The 23,074-nt window shown below is 39.6% G+C and overlaps 1 protein-coding gene across 1 annotated transcript; it reads left to right on the top strand.

Annotated features, from left to right (window-relative positions):
* Positions 1-7,258: 7,258 nt before the first annotated feature.
* LOC113648192 (receptor tyrosine-protein kinase erbB-4-like) lies at positions 7,259-22,401 on the top strand. The gene is made up of 7 exons (XM_047814857.1): positions 7,259-7,434; positions 9,411-9,486; positions 10,667-10,813; positions 12,444-12,541; positions 13,280-13,450; positions 18,265-18,580; positions 19,844-22,401. Exons 1-7 carry the CDS (start codon positions 7,282-7,284, stop codon positions 20,527-20,529), a joined length of 1,647 nt encoding a protein of 548 aa, XP_047670813.1. The 5' UTR covers positions 7,259-7,281; the 3' UTR covers positions 20,530-22,401.
* Positions 22,402-23,074: the final 673 nt, after the last annotated feature.

Genomic DNA, 23,074 nt, shown 5'->3' with positions numbered 1-23,074 from the left:
GAAGGAAGACTTAGGAAGACATAGGAAGGAAGGAAGGAAGGAAGGAAGGAAGGAAGGAAGGAAGGAAGGAAGGAAAACATAGGAAGGAAGGAAGGAAGGAAGGAAGGAAGGAATTAAGGATTGAAGGAAGGAAGACAGGAAGGAAGACAGGAAGGAAGGAAGGAAGGAATTAAGGATTGAAGGAAGGAAGGAAGGAATTAAGGATTGAAGGAAGGAAGACAGGAAGGAAGGAAGGAAGGAAGGAAGGAAGGAAGGAAGGAAGGAAGGAAGGAAGGAATAAAAACATAGGAAGGAAGGAAGGAAGGAAGGAAGGAAGGAAGGAAGGAAGGAAGGAAGGAAGGAAGACATAGGAAGGAAGGAAGGAAGGAAGGAAGGAAGGAAGGAAGGAAGGAAGGAAGGAAGGAAGACTTAGGAAGACTTAGGAAGACATAGGAAGGAAGGAATGAAAACATAGGAAGGAAGGAAGGAAGGAAGGAAGGAAGGAAGGAAGGAAGGAAGGAAGGAAGGAAGGAAGGAATGAAAACATAGGAAGGAAGGAAGGAAGGAAGGAAGGAAGGAAGGAAGGAAGGAAGGAAGGAAGGAAGGAAGGAAGTAGGAAAAGAGGGAAGAAGAAAGGAAGGAAACGCTCTGAGATGTGCTTGTACATATAAACAGGCTGGTGTGATGTACTGTATTGGAGTTAGTGTTACTATCCTGGAGTTGTTTATTTTCCAATTACAGCATGCCATGACATGTTTCATTCCCTTTATACCACAGCAAATGTCCTTTTGCAGCTATAAACATTTAGAGCATCACCAAATATCTCTCTTTTTTAATATCTGGAAGCAAATTAGAAAGTATGTACGGTATGAATTGTTTGTATTGAATTAATAAAAATAGATATTAAGCCTACCCATGTGAAAATAAATAAATAAGTAAATAAGTAAGTAAATAAATAAATAAATAAATAAATAAATAAATAAATAGCTTTTTTTCCCCCAGGACACCCCAACCCCATTTAGTCCTCTTTCCTATGCTAGATTACAGTTGCTCGCTAAGGAAAGATTTAGTATGGAAGAGAAAATGGGAGTGTTCTTGAGAGCCATGACAGCGTGAAAGCCACTCAAACAGGCCACTCAGTAATAAGTGTCTGATTAGCATTTCTCCTTGAATCATTGATGAATATCACAGGACGAGAGCTTCTCCGATCAGGGAGTGGGTCATAACTCTGCCTCGAAAGTCTTATCATTTCATTAATCATGCCTAACCAAGAGCCTAGTCAATCTGCCTGTGGCCTCAAGCCGTGCTTCGCTTAAGCTCGGTTTATCGAGACAGGAAGCGGCACGGGAAGTGTTCTGGATTCCGACATGTCCGACAAACACGTGTGTGTGAATAAAACTAGCCTGAGAAGCTTTTATCAGGCTAATTGAGATATGGGAAAGAGATTGGAGCCGATTTTAAAATCTTGTTTGTGAGTAATGTTTTACAGCATGGCTAAAAATGATTTATTTTTTTATTTTTTAGTTAAAGAAGCCTAATGAAGATAAAATGCCCTTCGAGCGACACGTTCTTCGGATTGCAAGGGTTTAGATTTAAAGTGCTTATGTGTAATATGAACAAATTAGCCTAAAAATTGTTCAAGAACTTAATCAGATTGAGTAAAAAATAAACAGTCGATTATTTTTTGTTTATTGATGCTGTTTTTTATTGTGTTTCTGACCTTGTTAATTATTTGGCTTCCTAACTAGCTAGCATATTCTGTGTGATCTATCTATCTATCTATCTATCTATCTATCTATCTATCTATCTATCTATCTATCTATCTATCTATCTATCTATCAGTATATCTATCTATCTATCTATCTATCTATCTATCTATCTATCTATCTATCTATCTATCTGTATGTCTATCTATCTATCTATCTATCTATCTATCTATCTATCTATCTATCTATCTATCTATCTATCTATCTATCTATTTATCAGAATATTTATCTATCTATCTATCTATCTATCTATCTATCTATCTATCTATCTATCTATCTATCTATCTATCTGTATGTCTATCTATCTATCTATCTATCTATCTATCTATCTATCTATCTATCTATCTATCTATCTATCTATCTATCTATCAGAATATCTATCTATCTATCTATCTATCTATCTATCTATCTATCTATCTATCTATCTATCTATCTATCTATCTGTATGTCTGTATGTCTGTCTATCTATCTATCTATCTATCTATCTATCTATCTATCTATCTATCTATCTATCTATCTATCTATCTATCTATCTGTATGTCTGTATGTCTGTCTATCTGTCTATCTATCTATCTATCTATCTATCTATCTATCTATCTATCTATCTATCTATCTATCTGTCTGTCTGTCGTCTTCTCCTTCTCTGCCACAAAACACTCCTCCTCTTCCTCCTCTTCCCTCCTTCACATTGACTTAGGCACATCTATGCCAAAGCTGTGCATGAACCTTTGCCGTTTTTTTTTTTTGGTAAAATTCCAAGCTGAACGAAACCGAGCCACACAAATTCCTACAGCGCTACAAAATGCTGCCTCTCAAACGGTGCACTAAAGAGCGAACAGGAACCGAATTGAGACGAAGCATCTGTCCTGTGGCCCTCATCCCGGTCTGCATATTTTTATATTTTTCCCTAATTGAAAGCACCTGATTCAGTCCATCAGGTCATTCTCAAGCTCATACTGAATTTACAAATAAATGTTAATAGAAGTGCGGAGATGGAAACCTTTCTACATGTCCGGTTTAGATTAAAGCGGAGAGGTGAACAGCAGCACTATATGTACAGACCCCAGATGTCTGAGGTATGCTGCACATCTGGTCACAAGTGCCGGTTCCATCAGCTGCCTATTGCTATTGCTGCCTATTGCTATTGGCCTAATGGTTAGAGAGTCTGACTCGTAATCCTAAGGTTGTGGGCTCGAGTCTCGGGCCGGCCACAACTGAGGTGCCCTTGAGCAAGGTACCGAACCCCCCCAACTGCTCCCCGGGTGCCGCAGCATAAAAGGCTGCCCACTGTTCCGTGTGTGTGTGTGTGCACTTTGGATGGGTTAAATGCAGAGAACGAATTCTGAGTACGGGTCACCGTACTTAGCCGTACGTCACGTCAATTTACCTAGATTTTTATAAACCTTCTATTCACTGCAGACAGAAACCATTGCACATTGTGAACAAAGAGCTTTTCAGGGTATAAAATAATAAGAATATCATTTATGTAGAACTTTTCTCAGACCCGAGGATACTCCATAGACGTAACATAACATCCAGACTTTATGATTTTTCCTTTTCTATAAGATTACATAAGATTTGCATAATATCACTTAATATAATCTGTGGCTTGTGGGTTTGTTTTTTCTCGTTGGATCACTTACATTGTCTTCACGATGGCCTCCTGCTTCGTATCACATAAAATAAATCTTTCATTGTTTGCGATTTTATTCGAGCGGGCACTTCTGTGAAACAAACTAGTCCTTGGTCTCATAAACAGCTTTGTGAGACTACGCTCACGTTAGACGCTCCTTCACAGATGACAGATCTCTTTCACTCATTCTTTTATATATTTTTTGTTCTTTCTGTCGTTGCCGCTTTTCTCGGTACGATCGCTTTATATTCTTGAGCTGTGTAGATGAAACGTTTAATAACTCGATCTCTATCTTGCGGTGTGTTGATGATGTATGTCCATCATCCCTCTTTGGCTAAATCCATTTTTTTTGCGCTTTGACATAGCTACAAGATTTATTCTTTTTCCTCTAGCCACTGTCGTTCGTCTTACGGAGCAGGGTTTCACCTTCAGACTGTATTTATATATTATATTTACAGCATTTGGCATACTTGCATATCCAGAGTGACTTACATGTATTTCATTTATACAACTATGCAATTGAGGGTCGAGACCTTGCTCAGGGGCCCCGGAGTGGCGGCTTGGTGGCCCTGAGTTTCAAACTCACAACCTTCTGCTCACTAGTCCAACACCTTAAACACTAGGCTTCCTCTTCCTATTGTGGTGTTTATTGATTATTTAGAGCTAGAATATAGCAGTATTTCTCCCTGGAGCAGTGAGGATTGAGGGCCATGCTTAAGGGCCCAACGCTGGGAGCTTGGCAGTGCTGGGACTTGAACACAAAAACTTCCAATCAACAACCCAACCCAACAACCCAGGGTGACACCATATAGTTTGATTATGTTATTTCTTTGTCTTGCACATCAAATATTATAAGTTGTAATTTTTGGAGTTTGGCTACAGTCTTTATTTTATTTTATTGTTTTTAAGAGTGAGGCTTTTTTATCTAGTTTATTTTGTTTTCCATGCACGTCATCCTTGCATGTTAACTATGCCTCCTTCATCTGATTATCCTACTGAGTGTGTTCTGTTCAGATGATTTGAAACGTGGGTGCTTCAAGGTTCAGTGCTACATATTTTTTTATTTTTTTAATTTAACACAACTGACTCAGCTAGCTTGCTTATGATAATTATGCATTTTAATCAAATGCAAGCTTTTCATGGTGCAGTAATGTAAAACATGTATTGCTGATATCTCTACATACTGTATATGACTACGGCCATAATGCTAACATCATGTTATCGGCCTTTAGAATAACGAGCAAAACGATCTTTCAGTACAGAAACTGTAAGCTACACTTCCAATGTTGAGAGTTTAGGACTTCGACCATCTCGGAAATCGAGGTAAAAACATACGATCGAATCGAAGGTTCATTCGTGTGCAGTACTAAAAGCTGAGTTGTGTTAATTCACAGCAGAGGATGATATCTTCTAATTCTCTTCCATCTTACCTTATATTGATACCTTTCATCCTGTGAGGCAATTGATGTCCGAGGGTGCCAATATTTACAGTTCAGCCTCAGCATTTACACGTATTAGAATCAACTCTCATTCTTTTGAGTCAATAGAAATCAAGGTGGTGTGGTTGGTTGGTTTGTTGGTTAGTAAAAAAAAAAAAAAAGAAAAGAAAGTAGTTGGAAGATCTGTTTATTAATATGTGGCACCTTCACCAGAACCTTTCCTCGTTATTTTACTACCGTCGTTTGGTACGTGTATAAAAATAGCGTCTGGTTGATATTCACCAGGGTTTATGTGGTAAAATAAAAAAGACCATTTTGAAAGCAGCGAGTGTCTTTGTAAGTATGCTGACGATGTCATCCGCTCAGAACCTTCCTCCCTCCCTGTTCCCAGACAGTCTGCTCAGCTTTTGAAGAAAACTTGCCAATATAAACTTGCCATGAATATCTGAGATTGCTCAGCTTTCCTCCCATAATATGGATCAGGGGTTCTTGCATTGAGAGAGAAATGTTTTTTTTTTTCTTTCCCTCCGATCACATTACAATTTAAATTCCATCCATCCTGCAGCTCGAAGGCACTCGAAAGCCGCAGTCAGGGCCGATTTCTCACAAAGGCAGGACTCTATGGCGAAAGGCCTCCATGCTGTGGATCACACTTAAATCAATTACATGCATTGTTTGCTCCTCCAGAAAATCAATGCATCAAGTTCTCATTGTTCAGAGAGATATGTGTCCATGCGTGAGAATCGCCCAGCGAGAAGGGCTTGATCCCTCTCCCTGTCAACAATCTTGATTAATTATCACAACAGTACAGTTTTTTTTTTTTTGATGGATCACTGAGCTGAATGGTCCAGCAGAGAGATTTAAGATGACTGACTGACTGATTCTCTTTGCTGAGATGTAGAAATAAAGGAATTAAGGTACATAGTAAAGGAATTAAGGTACACAGTTCGACCTTAAGGACCGTTGATGTACCTTGAAAACATAAGCTACGTAAAGTAGGTTTAAAATACAAAAGGTATGAAATGTGTCCCCTTGATGCCGGCGGTAACAAGACTGATGGTGCGAATTAACCAAGAACTCCACATTTGCATCTATATTTCTTATATATTCTGTCTAGTCTAGGGTGTCTAGTCTTATCCATGGAGAGCTGGTGCAGGTTTTAAGTCCGACCGAGCAGGAGCCAAATCTGATAGTCCATTCAAGGCCAAATTGAACCGATTAAACAGGTGGAAATAGGTGCAACATCTCCCTTCGGCACACATCGGCCCTTTGTGGATAAGATTAGATACCCCTGTAGATGGTGTAGATGGAGTATGTAACTTATATATAGACTAGCAATCCATGAATAAACAATAAGGTTCAGGTTCTTCGAGGAAACTTAGCATCTTCTTGTTATTTTTTCCATCCCATTTCCCAACAAATTCAATCTACATTTACCGCATTTGGCAGACGCACTTATGCAGAGAGGCTTATGTTTTTCACTTTTTATACAGCTGAGCAGTTCAGGGTTTGTAGCCATGTTCAAGCATCCGGGACTGGAATTGTCTTATATAGAGAGCTACTGTATCACTGAGCCATTATACTCCTGCACTACAAATATTTTCAGGCACTGTGCTAAGATTTTAAATCTTAGACTAGAACGGTACATTTCCTAAAGAAAATGTGAATGTGCTTGCACGTGGCAAGTTCCCCTTATCGTGCTGAGTGTTTTGATATGTCACATGTCCATGTTGTGCAAAATTTTTTATTTCGCTAATTTTGAGGGCGGGGCTACACGTGACGTCAGTTCCCCTCATCGTGCTGAGTGTTTTGATATGTCACATGTCCATGTTGTGCTAAATTTTTGATTTCGCTTGAATTTTAGGAATTTCCCATTCATTTCTATGGGACTTCTTTGGCCGCTTTTTCGTCCGCTGTGCGGACATCGTTGGTCGGATCGCTTATAAAAGTCATAGCACACCTCTCCTCAATGAGCTGGTCGCCTCATTTATATTACAAGTTACGCGCCGAAAAAAAGTGTCCGGAATAATAATAATAATAATAATAATAATAATAGCAAGAGAATAAGAATGTGCTTTAGCAAGCACATTAATTAGTTTTAAGATTTGGTTTAAGATTTGGTTTAGAAGCCATCCTGGGGCAAATCAGGTATACCTAGATTTATTGGATCCCGGTAGTGGATGGTTGCTCTGGTTCCTATCTAAATAACTGCTCATAAAGGAGAAGTACCAGCCAAACACGATAGAGGAGGTGAAACTCAAACTCCACTGGCAGGTATCTTGTTAAAGAATGAAACTCATTTTCATTCGTACAGTACCACATCACTCTGAATACTTGGGTGCTTGACAGCGGAGGGTTGAGTTGAAGGTTGAGTGGCTCTCCATGAAATTTAGGATCCTTTACTATTTCCTGTAATTTAAGCTATATCTGACAGTTTTCTGTGTGTCCTTCACCCTCACAGGGCATGATGTATCTGGAAGAGCGGAGGCTGGTACATCGGGACCTGGCAGCCAGGAATGTGCTTGTCAAATCCCCCAACCACATCAAGATCACAGACTTTGGTTTGGCAAGGCTGCTGGACGCAGATGAAAAGGAATACAATGCAGACGGAGGGAAGGTCAGTGCGTCTTGCGGCGTCCGCCCGGTCTGTAGCCGTGTGGTGTGTGCTGTTTCCAATTTGGCTCTTCTGCGACTCGGGACTTAGCAGGTGTACTTTGTGTCTGACAGCAAAACAAGTTAATCCGATGTTGTTTGGAAGTAATCGAGAGATGCGGCATGCTTAATATGCATCCCTTGATGGTCTCTTGGTTTTAGAAACACCGGCTGCTATGACAGGTTAATTTACAGCACTCGCTACATAATCAACTTGTAAATTAGCTGTCCCACAAGAGCCTGCATTCCTCTTATCCATATTCAGACACTCACTCCGCACTTCCCAACTCCCTCTGTTATTCTCTTCCTGTCTCACTTTCTCATTCCATACCCCAGAGTCAAACACTGCAAACCTGCCCACGTCCTTTCCTGAACCCCGCGTCGGCCAGACGATTGTCGGAGTGTGGGCAACTGCACCATGCTGCTCTCATATAAATGGGATCTGCTCGCCTCTTTAGTCCCCCATGTAACAATCGGTTCTACCTCAAAGCGAATCAAACCTTTCCATTTAGCTCTAACCAGCTGTAATGCAGAGCCCTACATGTTTGCACTCTCTTGAGGAAGATGCTTTAAACCTTTCTAAGAGCTGAACTGATGCAGACAAGTACATGGTTTCCATTTTAAAAAGGAAGTCTGGCTTTATCAGCTCTGGTTAGCTCCGTGTTCGGGTTAAGGGTTCGATTAAAAGAACAGACATGTGGGAACTTCAAGGATTAACAGGATATTTGTCTCAGGCTGATGCCAGAAGGTAATAAGGAATTACAGTAGAACGATTTTTAAACCATTGCATGTTTATTTTGATTAGATTTTCTTTTTTAAATTGGACCAATATTTTGTTTCTTATTGGATACTTGGAAGCGATAGAGAGAGGTTTCCTTCAAACACCAAAACCTATCATCTAGGGTTCATACCTACATACTTACAGAAACTAGATTTTTTTTTTCACAGTCTGCAAGATTTCCCGGAAAACGATCAGCCACAAAGCTTTTAACCACTAACTAAAAACTCTTCACTTACTTATTTCATTCGACTCTTTTAAAATGTAGATATAAACACCCTAAGTTTACATAAATATCTTATATACAGACAATCCTGAAATCTGGCAACCAGTGAGCGAAGAGATTATTTACTTTAGCATCCGGGCGTGTGGTAGCCTAGTGGTTAAGGTTTTGGGTTACCGATCGGAAGGTTGTGAGTTCAATCCCAGGTCTACCAAGCTGCCACTGTTGGGCCCCTGAGAAAGGCCCTTCACGGTCATTTGTATTAAAAAAAAAAGAGATAATGTACAGTAAGTTGCTCTGCATAAGGGCATCTGATAAATGCTGGAAATTTAAATGCATTGTCAGCTAGATGACTCTAGAATAAATGGTATAGAAAAATGTGCTGGTTCTCTTCTAATTGTTTAACATGAGCAGCTGAAATATTAATGTGGCGATAGACTTGAAAACAAATAAAATGAGTACATAAGATGGATAGACAGATGGATGGATGGACGGGAACCAAGAGGCCAACGATCACGATGCTACCACAACCATTCTTTACTAATAATGCTGATTTTCTGCCAAACGAAAATAAAAAGATATTTTAGACAAATGGCTTTTACAATGCTGCTAAATCATAAGATATAAGAGTTAAAAAAAGAGAAGTTTTCACCATAAGATGCAACACTTGTTGTCTAGCTAGGTAATGTTAGGACTTCATGGAAATCTGCTCTCGAGTCAAATGAGACCTCATCGATTTTATCCAAACAGACACAAAAAAAAAAAACCCAAAATGCCTAAAGTTTAACCTTCAACAAATGTCAGGAGATTTTCTCTTTTCATATTCAGCAAATTCGAGTCACATCAGAATCATGTGGCTGAAAATTCCATTACTTGAGTACCCATAATGCTTTGTTCTATCCTTGTCTTTTACCTAAATATGGAAACCATTACTTTGCAGATGCCTATTAAATGGATGGCCTTGGAGTGTATCCACTACAGGAAGTTTACTCACCAGAGCGATGTCTGGAGTTACGGTTCGTATCTTAAACATGTGTTATTGCTATCATCATCATCATCATCAGCAGCAGCAGCAGCAGCAGCAGCAGCAGTCGTATTATGTGTACAGAGTAACACGATTTAAAAGAATGAACGTCAGAAGCGGTTGTAAATGCATCTAGATGTTGTGTCGCTGCTTTAATATCATCTTATTTATTGATATTTATACATGTAAAATACGTCTTTCAAGAGAACTTGGAGAAACTCTTTCAGCACCGATCTGTGTGTGTGTGTGAGAGTGTGTGTGTGTGTGTGTGTGTGTGTGTGTGAGAGTGTTTGTGTGTTCTACTTTTGTGCTGAGGTTAAGTAAGTAAGTAAGTGACGTGACGTGACGTACGGCTAAGTACAGTGACCCATACTCAGAATTTGTTCTCTGCTTTTAACCCATCCAAAGTGCACACAGCAGTGAACACACACACACACACACACACACACACACACACACACACACACACACACACAGTTCATTTATTGTAAATTCTTTGTTCACCTGTAATTTGGAATCATAAAATATGCTGTCATTCTTTTACTAGTGTTTTGTATTGTAGAAAATCGTTTCAGGCATGAGTAAAGTACCGTAAACACTCATCCACCATTTAAAAGCTAATCAACAAGGAGGAAAGACAAAGGAACGAGAGAAGCCGTAGCGTCCGTTATAGAATTATTGTGGGCACAAAAGCGTTAGTTACTAATGTTGTTCACTTGTGTTGCTTATCTAATTTTTGAGTTTAGACACCAAGGATTTATTTATTTATTTATTTTACAGTTTTTCCTTGCCTAATATTAATCTTGAAGTTTCTGTATTATTTTTATGTTCAGTAAAGATGCTTCGAGACAGTGTTCTTTGTTAAAAGCAATATACAAATAAAATGTAAAGAATTTTTGTTACCGTGCATTTAAAACCGATATGCACCGAGTACTGACATTTTAATTATAGTTTATAATTAATCGATCAGTACAGACATTTTTGCACATGCTGAAAATTTTATACTTAGAAAATGCTCTTATATCTAAATAAAAATCAACACTAGCTACTGTACTGTTGTTTTTAAATCTATTAATATATTTTGAAGCTGAGTTTTGGAATCAGTCAATCGACCAATCCATAATTTCCAGGTACTATTTACATGTATTTATTTTTTTATTTTTTTCTTCTAGGAGTGACTATCTGGGAGCTAATGACGTTCGGAGGAAAGCCTTACGACGGAATTCCCACACGCGAGATCCCCGACCTCCTGGAGAAAGGAGAACGTCTCCCTCAGCCGCCCATCTGCACCATCGACGTCTACATGGTCATGGTGAAATGTACGGACGCTGTATCTTACTCGCTTCTGTTTTTACAAGCGTCTTCAAATCTTTCAAAGTCATTAACGCTTAAAAACTTGCTGAAGGAAAAAATCCCAAGCACACACAAAGAAATGAGAATTTAACAATGGAGCAGAAGCATCCGTTTAATCAATTGTTTTACGGAAGTGGAATGTTATATGTATATTTTTAGTGCGCCGTACAATATGTCGGTTGTGAGTTATGTCGGTTTTTACACTTATTGCTAAACGTTAAACTCTATTTTCTTCGTTTATTACATTTCATTTACAAAAGGGCAGAACGATTAACAATACTGTCTCACGCATACAGTGCAGACGAGCTGAAGCGGTCACATGACACCACTGTGACCTGTATCTGAGGAGAAATCCAGGGAGAACCAGAGTTTTTAGAGATATTCTTTTTTTATGAATTGCTTCATGTGTTTCCACACACACACACACACACACACACACACAACCACACACACTTGCTTACTCATCACTCGCTACTAAGGTCATCACAGTAACCTCTACCCTACAGTTTATGTCTGTCGCATCCCCACATCAGTCACACACCATTGCCAGGCTCCATAAAAATCTGCCGCATGACTACATTCTGCGTTATGAGAAGCGATATTCTTTAATAACAGTGTGCATTTTCATTTTCCCGCTGGCTGCAAGCCGGGCTCGTGATATTTTGCCAGGCTCGAGTTATTATAAAAGTTTTTTGTTAGCTTGTTAGCATTTTAATTTTAATATAGTCTTAGATTTAATTCCCTTTTTTGGGAGCAACGAGTAAAAAAGGATAAAAAGAAAAAAAAGAAAAGAAATGTAGTCTAGTTTTTCACTACAGATGATGAAAATGATCAACCTCAAAAATATTAAATATAAGGACTCTTCTTCAGCTCTTTTAACGTGTAGATATACTGTAAAGACTCCAAGAGTTCCAAGAGAATCTTGTAGACATTCTGGAAATCTGGCAACCCGCTAATACCACATGAGTGAAGAGATTAATCATGAATTAATCGTTCATTTATTGTTAGCATGATCGCATTTCATTTTAACGTGGCCTTAAAGCTTAAGAAGGAAAAATAAAAAGAAAAATTTATTTATTTATTTATTTATTTATTTATTTGTTTGTTTGTTTGTTTGTTTGTTTAGGAAATGATGCTGAATGCATGTGATATTTTAAGAGGAAGATATAGTGAAAATGAATACAGTGGTGCAACAATTAAGAAATTCTTATGTTATTTATATCCATAATTCTTAAAGTAAGTGCTGAAAATTTTAAACATTGTTAGTGTTGGATTTCACATAACCTATAAATCTACTAGCTTTGATAAGGATCTCAGCTTCCTCGCAAAATTTTATAAATTTACAAACAAAAAACTTTAACGAAGTGTTAATTAGTGTAGTTTGGGTGTTTGTTGTTCAGTCAGTAGTCAGTCAGTAGTAGTAGCTCATAGTAGTTTCTGCCCTCCGGTGGTAGTTACACAGTTCAGGATCATCGTCATACAAGGAGAAAAATGGATGAAGAATGAAAGGAGAAAATGCAGGAGTAAAAAAAATAAAATACAGTGCAGTGTGAGGTTCTCCAGATCAATTCGAACAGTTGTGTGTTTTGGCTTCAGGCTGGATGATCGATGCAGACAGCAGGCCGAAGTTTAAGGAGCTTGCGGCGGAGTTCTGCAGGATGGCTCGTGATCCCCAGCGCTACCTCGTCATCCAGGTAAAATACACATAAACTGCAGAGTTTACTGAAATAAGCTTTAAATGGAATAACTAACAGATCTGTTATATTTATAATACATATGAAGTTACGATGGTAGACCTCCAACGTGTCTACTGACCTCCGGAATAGGAAGAGAGTTTTGTGTGGATATTTCCTATAAATACAATTTAAAAATCTCCAAAATTTCTCATATTATCGTTAAGAAAATAAGTCTAACGCTATGGTGAAGGGCCATAGCAAAGGGCCAGAAGAAGGTAAGAAGATTCGATTTATGCTTATATAATGATTCAAAATTATACAGTCATTTGTTTGTTTATTCATTTATGGCATTTAACTTTTTAAAGATTGGGGGCCTTGCTCAGGGGCCCAGCACTGACAGCTTGGTGGAGCTTCTAACCAGTAGTCCAACACCTTAACCTCTAAGCTAATACATCCAACGTTAGACTTTACAAGTAGATTCAAAGTTTAATAATGAAGGAAATTGTTACTGTTAAGGACATCCCAAGCCAACGGCACCGAGATCGGAAATAATAAACTTTTGTAATTGTAAACTTTTAGTATTAAGTAAAAATCACACACACACACACACACACACACACACACACACACACACACACACACACACACACAAATACAAAAATAATGAATAAAAAATACCTTATATGTAACTTACTTAAGGTCAGGATAATCAGAATATGTTTTTGTAGGCGTAACCCGACTGTTCATGTTCCTCAGGGTGATGACCGGATGAAGCTGCCCAGCCCTAATGACAGCAAGTTTTTCCAGAGTCTGCTGGATGAGGAGGAGCTGGAGGACCTCATGGATGCTGAGGAATACCTGGTGCCTCACACCTTTAACATCCCGCCTCTTACCTATACAACTCGCTCACGCCTCGACTCCAACCGAGTGAGTTTTACACGCTACACTGCTAGGGAGGTGAACGAGAAGCTACTGATGTACATCGCTAAAATTCACTTGAGCTTATAGCCTGGTATTAGCACAAAATACTTGACCAATAAATTCTGCAAAAAAAAGTGACATGACTGTGCAACAGAGACCAGCAGGCATTTGGGCAACGATTTCAGGAATCCATAATCTCCCATTTTTGTCACCCATCAGCCCTCATTATTTTGTCCAATAACCTCCGACTGGAGTCCTTCAGTAGCAGTACGCCTGAGTTCTCCTTTCCTGATGAATTTAGAGACAATCAATCATGTCTGTCTTGTAGCACCCTTCAGAGGTAAAGTGCACATAAAGTGTTCACCAAAATTTAAATCTCTCAGTCAAACAGAAAAAGACAGAAGGTCAGACATGCTAACAAATTGCTCTCTCTTCTCTCATTTCCTACCGCTTATTTGAACTTCTCGGGTCACGGGGAGCCTGTGCCTATCTCAGGCGTCATCGGGCATCGAGGCAGGATACACCCTGGACGGAGTGCCAACCCATCACAGGGCACTCACACTCTCATTCACTCACACACAACAGACAATTTTTCCAGAGATGCCAATCAACCTGCCATGTATGTCTTTGGACCGGGGGAGGAAACCGGAGTACCCGGAGGAAACCCCCGAGGCACGGGGAGAACATGCAAACTCCACACACACAAGGCGGAGGCGGGAATCGAACCCCGACCCTGGAGGTGTGAGGCAAACGTGCAACCCACTAAGCCAACGTGTCCCCCATTTCTCTCTCTTATCATTCTTATTTTTATCTTCTTCAGCTTCTAATATGGTTTTGAATCATTTAGCAAAACTTTCGCCTCACACCTCCAGGGTTGGGGGTTCGATTCCCGCCTCCGCCTTGTGTGTGTGGAGTTTGCATGTTCTCCCCGTGCCTCGGGGGTTTCCTCCGGGTACTCCGGTTTTCTCCCCCGGTCCAAAGACATGCATGGTAGGTTGATTGGCATCTCCGGAAAATTGTCCGTAGTGTGTGTGTGTGAGTGAATGAGAGTGTGTGTGTGTGTGCCCTGTGATGGGTTGGCACTCCGTCCAGGGTGTATCCTGCCTCGATGCCCGATGACGCCTGAGATAGGCACAGGCTCCCCGTGACCCGAGAAGTTCGGATAAGCGGTAGGAAATGAGTGAGGTTTGCTCTTTTTTTTTTGAAAGAGGGCGTTTTTCCAAGACCTCCAGAAACCACGCCCACTTTACGTCGTGGTAAAGAAACCCCTGGAATTTAGTGAATGCCGAAACATAACAGCTCAGTTTTGGGAGAAACATCTAGTAGAAACCCAAGGAAATTCTGGAAAAGCAATTAAAGGCCTTTGTTGTTGTTGGTGGTGTTTTTTTTTTACAGATCTGTAAAGTGAATATTTTATTGTCAGGTATATAATATTATATCAGATACTCAGGAATGTCTTTGGACATTTGATAATTCCCTGCTCTAATGCAATATCAAATTTCCCACATATTGCTGCAACTATTAACTCTAGAAAACTAGTGATAGAATTAATCTAAGACAAAGTACAAACATAACAATATAACATAAAAATAATATAAAGATCTTGGAATTCTTAATCACAGTGAAGAAGAAGTAGATCTTGTCTTATATACGTTACATCCTAGCGAATATATGCGCCAGCATCCTTGTCCCAGAGCAGACATTAAACTCTGCAGTCTTGTGGTTTTCCTGAATCGTTCGATGCATTTGGAGATCTGGTGTAATTGACTGCAGGCTTAACTAATGAAAGTGACCACAAAAAAAATCAAAAGAAAAAACATAAAAATCCAGCACAGGATGAAAAACAAATATTTGCTCATGGTGACCTTTTTGGCTTGTGAAAGCAATCACACTTGAGAAGATATCGATAGCTGCATTTTAAGCATACTGGGTAAAGGGCCATTCGATCTCTCAGAGGAGATGTACTTCCCACGTCATCTCCCAGGATGCATCACCGGTGGAGCTTTCATTACGAAGGCCAGTCTGTGTAAATAGCAGGGTCCTCACTCAAGCGAAAGGGGGATGTTTGCTCACAGACAGCGAGTGGCGGCTGAGTGTTTGCTCAGCACCCGAGCGTCACCGGTTTATTAACTCTTAACATTACTGATGTGTTTAAAAGAAATACATACAATAAAATTGATGCATGTGTCATGAAGGTATATTTTTCAGGTTTCTAGATACTAAGGTTATTTATTTAAATAGTTTAAGACTCGATGTATATGAACAAATGGGGAGAAAATGCATCTGTATTAAAATATGTATGGAGAAATGTATGTATGTATGATGATGACAGAGTTCTGCCTTTTTGCTTGAAATCGTTTTGTAAACACACACACGGCGATCGTTGAACACCATCAATCTTTTGCCTCCGCTGTCTGTCTTCAGACCGAACGAGCGTGACCGTCCGGTAAGAATAAACGTAGCATGACCGGTCGAGAAGCGTGCGCTGAAAGAACAAACTATAAAGCAAAAATAAATATATTTCAGAAATTATGCGTAGATGAATTCGAGAATCAGGGTGGAGAAGAAAGCGGTCAATGGCTGATACAAAGCTGAGCATGAGGAGAATATAAAGAGTGGTGGATGACAGCTAATTTGGCTATTTTTAAATTACAAAGTGCCTCAGAAATCGACAAAAAAATGTTTTACTAATGCAGATTGCAGTTTAGACAACTTTAAGATACAGTACAGTCTCACAAGAGGGTCTCGAGTCTACCGTAGCTCCAGAAATATTAAGCTCCATATCAATGCCTACAGATATATATATATGTTAGCATAACCAATATTATGAGCTAATAGGCCAAAAAGATGAGTCAGCTGTCTCTGAAACAGCAAGTTAGAATAGACTCGTCGACTTAAAATGAAGATAGTTAAAGATTTAGAAATAAATTGATTTCCCCAAACAGCTTGCATGCCAAAATCAAAATGGCTACAGCTTGATTGATTCATTATGCAGCAAGGCAATGACTCAACCCATGCTGGCAAAGTAACCAAGCAGCTTATCAGACGGAAGCATTAGCAAATATTTGCATGCATAAAATACGATCTGTCCAATTATCTGAAACAAGACTTGACAGAAACATTTTAAAAAGCAAATAAAAGCCTGTTGCAAGGAATGCCGATAATGTAGAAAGACAACAGAATATCGGTGCAAAGGAAATGTAATCCTTGTATAGGGCAAAAGAACATTTTTTTTTGATATGTCTGTATGGGATGAGTAGGTTTATGTTTGTTCCTGTTGAACCTAAAGGGCGGACACTCCTTTATTTCTCTCATTGTCTTTACACAGGCGACATTTTACATTCTGCTGGATGTTTTCTTTTTTTTTTTTTTCCTTCGGAAGGAATAGAAGCAAAGCGAAGCACAATGAATATCAATGAGAGATATCAATCCTCCGGAGCCTCCGCGGAACATGACAGACGTCTTTCTGCCGGAGTTCGCCGGCTAAACTCTGTTCAGGGAGAACAAAACGGAGCTGAAATGCACAAAGCGGATCAGAATATTAAGTCGAAAATACAGCCCAGGCATATTCTCAGCACTTTAACAGTTGATTCTTTTATTAAATATCCAGGTCTAAGCTGTAGTATATTAAGAAACAGAATTTAATTACATCACAGCCAATGCTTTATTATAGGAATTTGTTTTTCTTCTTTTATCGGTGAAATTATGTAATGCTGAATTAAAAGACACAAGCAGCCCATTGTCGTGAGTTGCTGAATATGAATTCGCCGTAATGCCATTTGAACTAATCGGTGCACCAGCTGTTATACGAATGGTTCCGTTTTTTTTTTTTTTGCTCTGCGGTAAATGGTTTCATCTCACAGAAGTTGGACACATTTCTAATTGTTAAATTTGCATCAGAATTCTTATTACGAATGTCCCGCTGTAGCGTATCATTCATGTGCGTGCACAGGTGTATCTCTATGAACAGGTTTATACAGCTGAAATTATGTGGTATCTTGCTGGATCGATAGCACATAATTTCAGCTGTTTAAATCTGTTTTTATTATTATTTTTTTTTCTTTCTCAAATGCAATACAATGTGATGGTATTTAATTAATTAGGGCACTGAGCAAGAATTCGGTGATCGATTGCAGCGAAAGAAGAAACATTCATTGTAATATAAAAACCGACCCAAATAATTGCCATTGAGTGATTAAGGGGTTGAAATAATACGGTTTTATGATGATGATGATGATATGACTCAGTAAAATAGCCAGAACTGCCATAACACCCCATTCAACTCAGCAATAAATGTCTAATCTTGGCAAATAAACCATTAAGCACTGCTCCAAAGTATTATAAACTTGGGGATATTAAAGGGAAGAGATGGAATTCCATGATTTAGAATGGAATAAATAGTGAAAGCAGTAGAACATTCGGGTGGTACAGAGGCAGGACCCTGCGGTCCCAAACCTCAATAACATTGGAGGGTTGCGTCAGGGAGGTCATCCGACATAAAACCTGTGCCAAATCTAATATGTGGACCGTGTGATCTGATGCGGTGGTGCTAAACAGGGAGCAGCTGAAAGAACACAACAGCAACAAATAGTGAAAGTAAAAAGTGCTTTGGAGCTTGAGAATAGAAATTCATTGAGGGAAATTTCTGTATGTGGTGTACTTTCCATAATAACTGCTTAGTGCCCCAAGTGTATGTATTGTAAAAACAAACAATTATGCAGTAAACGTTGTAGAAGCGATCATGAAGCAATGTAGAAGCTTCTCATACTAGCATACTGATATTTGTAAAGTAAAAGGATTTGTTGTCTATGCTTCTGCAGAATCAGTTTGCCTGTCAGGATGGCAGTTTTGGTATGGAGGCCATGATGGCCACTATACCCCGAGTTGTAGCTGTTTCCTCCGTATCACCGTCATGCTCCTCTCAAGAGACTCAGCAGGGTGCAACAGGAGTCACAGAAGACCTACGCTGTAACGGCACCCTGAGAAAACAAGCATCTCCCCGGGTCAGGACCGGAGAGGAAAGCAGTGCACAGCGCTATAGCACCGAGCCAACACTGCTAATGGGTGAAAGAGCAGCCAGAGCAGAAAAAGACCAGGATGGATACATGACTACTAAGAAGGAGAAGAAACCCACAGGTACGACACTAAAAACCCTATGGAACTTTCTGTATGACTACTTAGAAATCTGCGATGGCAAGACCATACCAGGGCTACAGTACGGGGTATGAGAGAAGACACTTGAGATTGAAATTCAATATATTCCATATAACTATGTTATACAGTACAGACCAAAAGTTTGGACACCCCTTCTCATTTAAAGAGTTTTCTTTATTTTCATGACTATGAAAATTGTAGATTCACACTGAAGGCATCAAAACTATGAATGAACACGTGTGGAATTATATACGTACATAACAAAAAAGTGTGAAACGACTGAAAATATGTCCTATTCTAGGTTCTTCAAAGTTTTGCTCCACCTTTTGCTTTGATTACTGCTTTGCACACTCTTGGCATTCTCTTGATGAGCTTCAAGAGGTCGTCACCTGAAATGGTCTTCCAACAGTCTTGAAGGAGTTCCCAGAGATGCTTAGCACTTGTTGGCCCTTTTGCCTTCACTCTGAGGTCCAGCTCACCCCAAACCGTCTCGATCGGGTTCAGGTCCGGTGACTGTGGAGGCCAGGTCATCTGGTGCAGCACCCCATCACTCTCCTTCATGGTCAAATAGTCCTTACACAGCCTGGAGGTGTGTTTGGGGTCATTGTCCTGTTGGAAAGGTGGTGTGTCCAAACTTTTGGTCTGTACTGTATATCTACATAAATCAGAGCTCTCTTACTCTGCCCCACCCCTTTTCCTGTTACCCATGAGGCATACTACACCAACAGTAACTTAAACTAAAAAGGTTAAAAATGGCAAATTATTTATTATTATTATTATTATTAATCAACCAGAAGATACATTAACATCATAATTTATATTTTTCAGCATTATTCGTGTCAGTCTTGTCTTTGGGATGTTAAGAAATCCACTTACATTTCGTACATTAACATAATATCCATAAAGAAATCAAATAATATTCTACATTGACTACAATGCAATGTGTTATCTTCGCTGTTTTCCTTAGGTATCAATGTCAAGTGTCTTTGTCTTTTGTCTTTTTTTTCCATTCAAGTTAAATTTGGAAACCAGAATAGAGTTCCCATAGTTCAATAACGAATGGCTTACGACTGGGACCGATGTCATAAAGATCAGATATGAAGCCCACAGCATAAACATTAGGCAGTGTGTGGGAGGGGAATCTGTGAAAGATCTGTGTGATATCACTAACTTTTGGATTTTTCTTTACTGCAATCCTCTTGTGTCTTTTGTTGTTTCCTATATCCTCTTTTTTCCTTCTGCTAGATTATCTCAACCCAGTGGAAGAGAACCCATTTGTTACCCGACGCCGAAATGGAGAAGTTCATAATCTAGACCAGAGCCACCATTCAAGCACCAATGGCCAACCCAAGATGGAAGATGAATATGTCAATGATCCCTTGTATCTCAATACTTTTCACAATTCTGGAGAGAAGAATCAGGAGACCTTGCGAAAGAATGGCATCCCTGTGGCCCATGGAACGCTGGTATTGGGCAACCCTGTTGCTGCCAGTGGGCAAAATGTTGCTCAAAAAGGTCACCCATCACACAGTGCTCCCTCAGGGCATGGCCACATCCCGGCACAGCCCATTTACTCCGCTCAGTCTGGTATACCCACACTTTCAAGCCACACCCTTCATCCTTCGCTTTCAGGCCATAGCCTCCATGCATCCCACACTCTCCACCCAGCTCACTCTGGCACTGTTGTAGCAGACAAAAAACCTAAAAAGACCTTTGATAACCCTGAATACTGGCAGCACAGTCTTCCACCCAAGGCATCACTACATGGGCCAGAGGTCTTGCAGGACTGCAGCACACGCTTCTTTTATAGGCAGAATGGCCGCATCCGGCCTGCGGTAGCTGAGAACCAGGAGTACCTAACAGAATATGCCCTGAAAACAGGCACAGTGCTCCCACCGCCACCCTACCGGCAGAGGAACACAGTAGTGTAGGACCACGGAGGCAAAAGAGATTAGCAGGAGAGGGAGAACAGGAAGAAGGGGGCATTCATAGTTTCTTTTAACACTGGATTTTACAACAGTACCAGTTCTCCTCCCTTCCCCTCCTCTCCTCTCCTGTACCCTACTCCAGACTGTATTTGATGCTTAATTAGCACCCATCTGGTGTTTCTCTCACCGAGACAGATGAAAGACAACCATGTCGGTCAACCTTTCTCCTTGTCTTACCCCTCCACTTCCCACCATCACAAATACTTACCATGATTACCATCTTTGGCATGTGGACTTTGGATTCCCTTGGCAAGAGAAATCTCTTTCCACTGCAATCCCAGATTCTCTATTTGCATTATACTGGGATCGGTTTAAAGACATTCTCAAATCTGGTCGACAAGTAAACATTTACTACACACTCTTGGACAACCAGTCTACTGCCACACTGTGGACATTTTCGAAGAAGTCTGGACAAAAAGAGTACCAAGCACCAATTCTGTCTAGATGGGCCATTTTTTCTGCACTGTTTCTACCCTTGTAATTTGTTAAATATCAGAATGCTATTCCATTCAAACATATTCTTTGTTACAGCTCCATCTCTTACATCTCTTAAAAAGTCCTAAGAGAGTAGTTTGGGACTCATCGTCATCATACCATTTCCCATAGTCACTATGGTCACTGCCTCTCTTTTGAAATAAATGCTAATAGCATTACATTACCCCAAAGGTCCAATAGCCTACATTTGGGACCATAAAGTGCCAGGACAAACCCCATGTATCCAAACACATGCACACACCAAAAGTAAAAAAAATAATTGTTTCGTCATGCCACTCTATATGGGCAATACAGAGAGGAACTTATGGCTACCGTAAAGTCTATTGTTCATAAAAGAGGATGCGTTCAATAGTCTGCGGCAGTATTTTTCTTTTTGTTCCATTCAGCCAGCATTGATTTTTTTTCACCCAGCAACAGTTGTCACGCATCAAAGCACCAGCTGTGATAATGGACTGCACACACAGAGGTAATAAAACGACTATACAGACTGCACAAACTGGATCTATCTTAAATGCCTGATAATAATGACCAAGGCATATTACAAATCAAAAATGGATGATACAGACCTCTTGGTCAATACTGACCTTTTCTGAATGGCTTGAATGCTACAGTCTGAGGATCTGAGGAGCGATATAAAATTGTGATAGTCCATCAAACGAGGGTCAGCAAGAGACACACTGGGACTCGCTTTTTATAGCAACCGCTTGAGCTGGCACAATTAATCCTGATACAGAGGAGCATGATGAGGAACAAGTGCCAGGAAAACCATACCAAGAGGAAACAAAAAACTAACATTCGGCATTCGAGGCAGAGACTACTGGTCTTGGTATGGGTCTTCTCCCTTTGGACTATGTTCAACTGGAAATATGAAAAACGTTGTAAAGTTGTACATCCTGCAACTTCATAGGTTTGTATTATAAGATATATGTTTCTCGTAATGTTGGACAACAGATTGAGAAATGTCACACTGATAGAGAGAGAGAGAGAGAAAGAGAGAGAGAGAGAGAGAGACATGTCGATCATGTCTAGTGTCCAAGGCCAGGATAGTGTGTAGTTTTGAACACTGCCAGGCGTTATGTGTTGCTGCTAATGGAGAGACTTCACTTGTCTCTTATGTAGGTTTAAAAGCACTTATTGGTCTGGCACTGTCAATTAACATCCCCCTCTCCAACCATTAAGACTGATAGATATTTGAATCATTCATGTGATTCCTCTTTTGTCATACTGGTAAAGAAAGGCCAACCTGTTATGTGTGGGTTGTGCTGTGTTTTGGTACAATTTTTTTATTTGAAATATTATATAAAGGGTCATAATCTGGTACTGATGTTTTATACACAAGGACTAACTAGTTCTATACATCATTTTTTCATCACTGGGATTTTATTCACATCTCTCTAAGACCACCTATCATAATACACTGATGAGATACTTGGAAGGGTTTTTGTTCTTGTCGTTGTTTGTTTTTCTGTATATATTGGTGTTTGCTCTCATTTCTGGTTTGTTCTTCTACTGAAATTGAAATTGGCACTAATCGCATACTGTACCCGATGGTTTTCTTTCTTTTTTCTTTCTTTTTTTTATATGAAGTACCGTTTGCTTTAAATAACAAAAATAACTTTTCATAGGATCTCCAGCTGAAAACAATGAAAAGTAACACCAGATTGCTTCCCCACATTTCCCAAAGGTATATGGGTTAGATAAGATCAAATTATTGTTAAATTATTCTACGATGTTCCTATTAACATCTGAAAGAGATACAAATAGGCTACGCAGGATCGATCGATTTAATTCCTTTTTTTTTTGTAGCATTTAGCAATAGCTTAATGTATTGGATTAAGTGTCCAGGCCACATAATTTAATCCTGTGCATAAATACTTATCTTCTACTAATTGCAATGGACTTCTTAGCTGGATAAAAGTAATACTACTGCACATGTGCTCACATTAACGCTAAAGTTATAGTAAGATTTTAATTCCACCGGGATTCGAGCATC

The sequence above is a fragment of the Tachysurus fulvidraco genome, chromosome 6 (genome assembly GCF_022655615.1).
Source record: "Tachysurus fulvidraco isolate hzauxx_2018 chromosome 6, HZAU_PFXX_2.0, whole genome shotgun sequence".
NCBI classification, from domain to species: domain Eukaryota; kingdom Metazoa; phylum Chordata; class Actinopteri; order Siluriformes; family Bagridae; genus Tachysurus; species Tachysurus fulvidraco.
The sequence above is the reverse complement of the archived record's forward strand: the minus strand, read 5'-3'. Positions and strand labels throughout refer to the sequence as shown.

What these genes read in the sequence shown, in the direction of transcription:
- LOC113648192 (XM_047814857.1), top strand. Translation starts at nt 7,282, where the DNA reads ATGATGTATCTGGAAGAGCGGAGGCTGGTACATCGGGACCTGGCAGCC. An exon ending in ACAATGCAGACGGAGGGAAG is followed by an intron (nt 7,435 to 9,410) that starts GTCAGTGCGTCT and finishes ATTACTTTGCAG; the next exon opens with ATGCCTATTAAATGGATGGC. An exon ending in CTACATGGTCATGGTGAAAT is followed by an intron (nt 10,814 to 12,443) that starts GTACGGACGCTG and finishes TTTTGGCTTCAG; the next exon opens with GCTGGATGATCGATGCAGAC.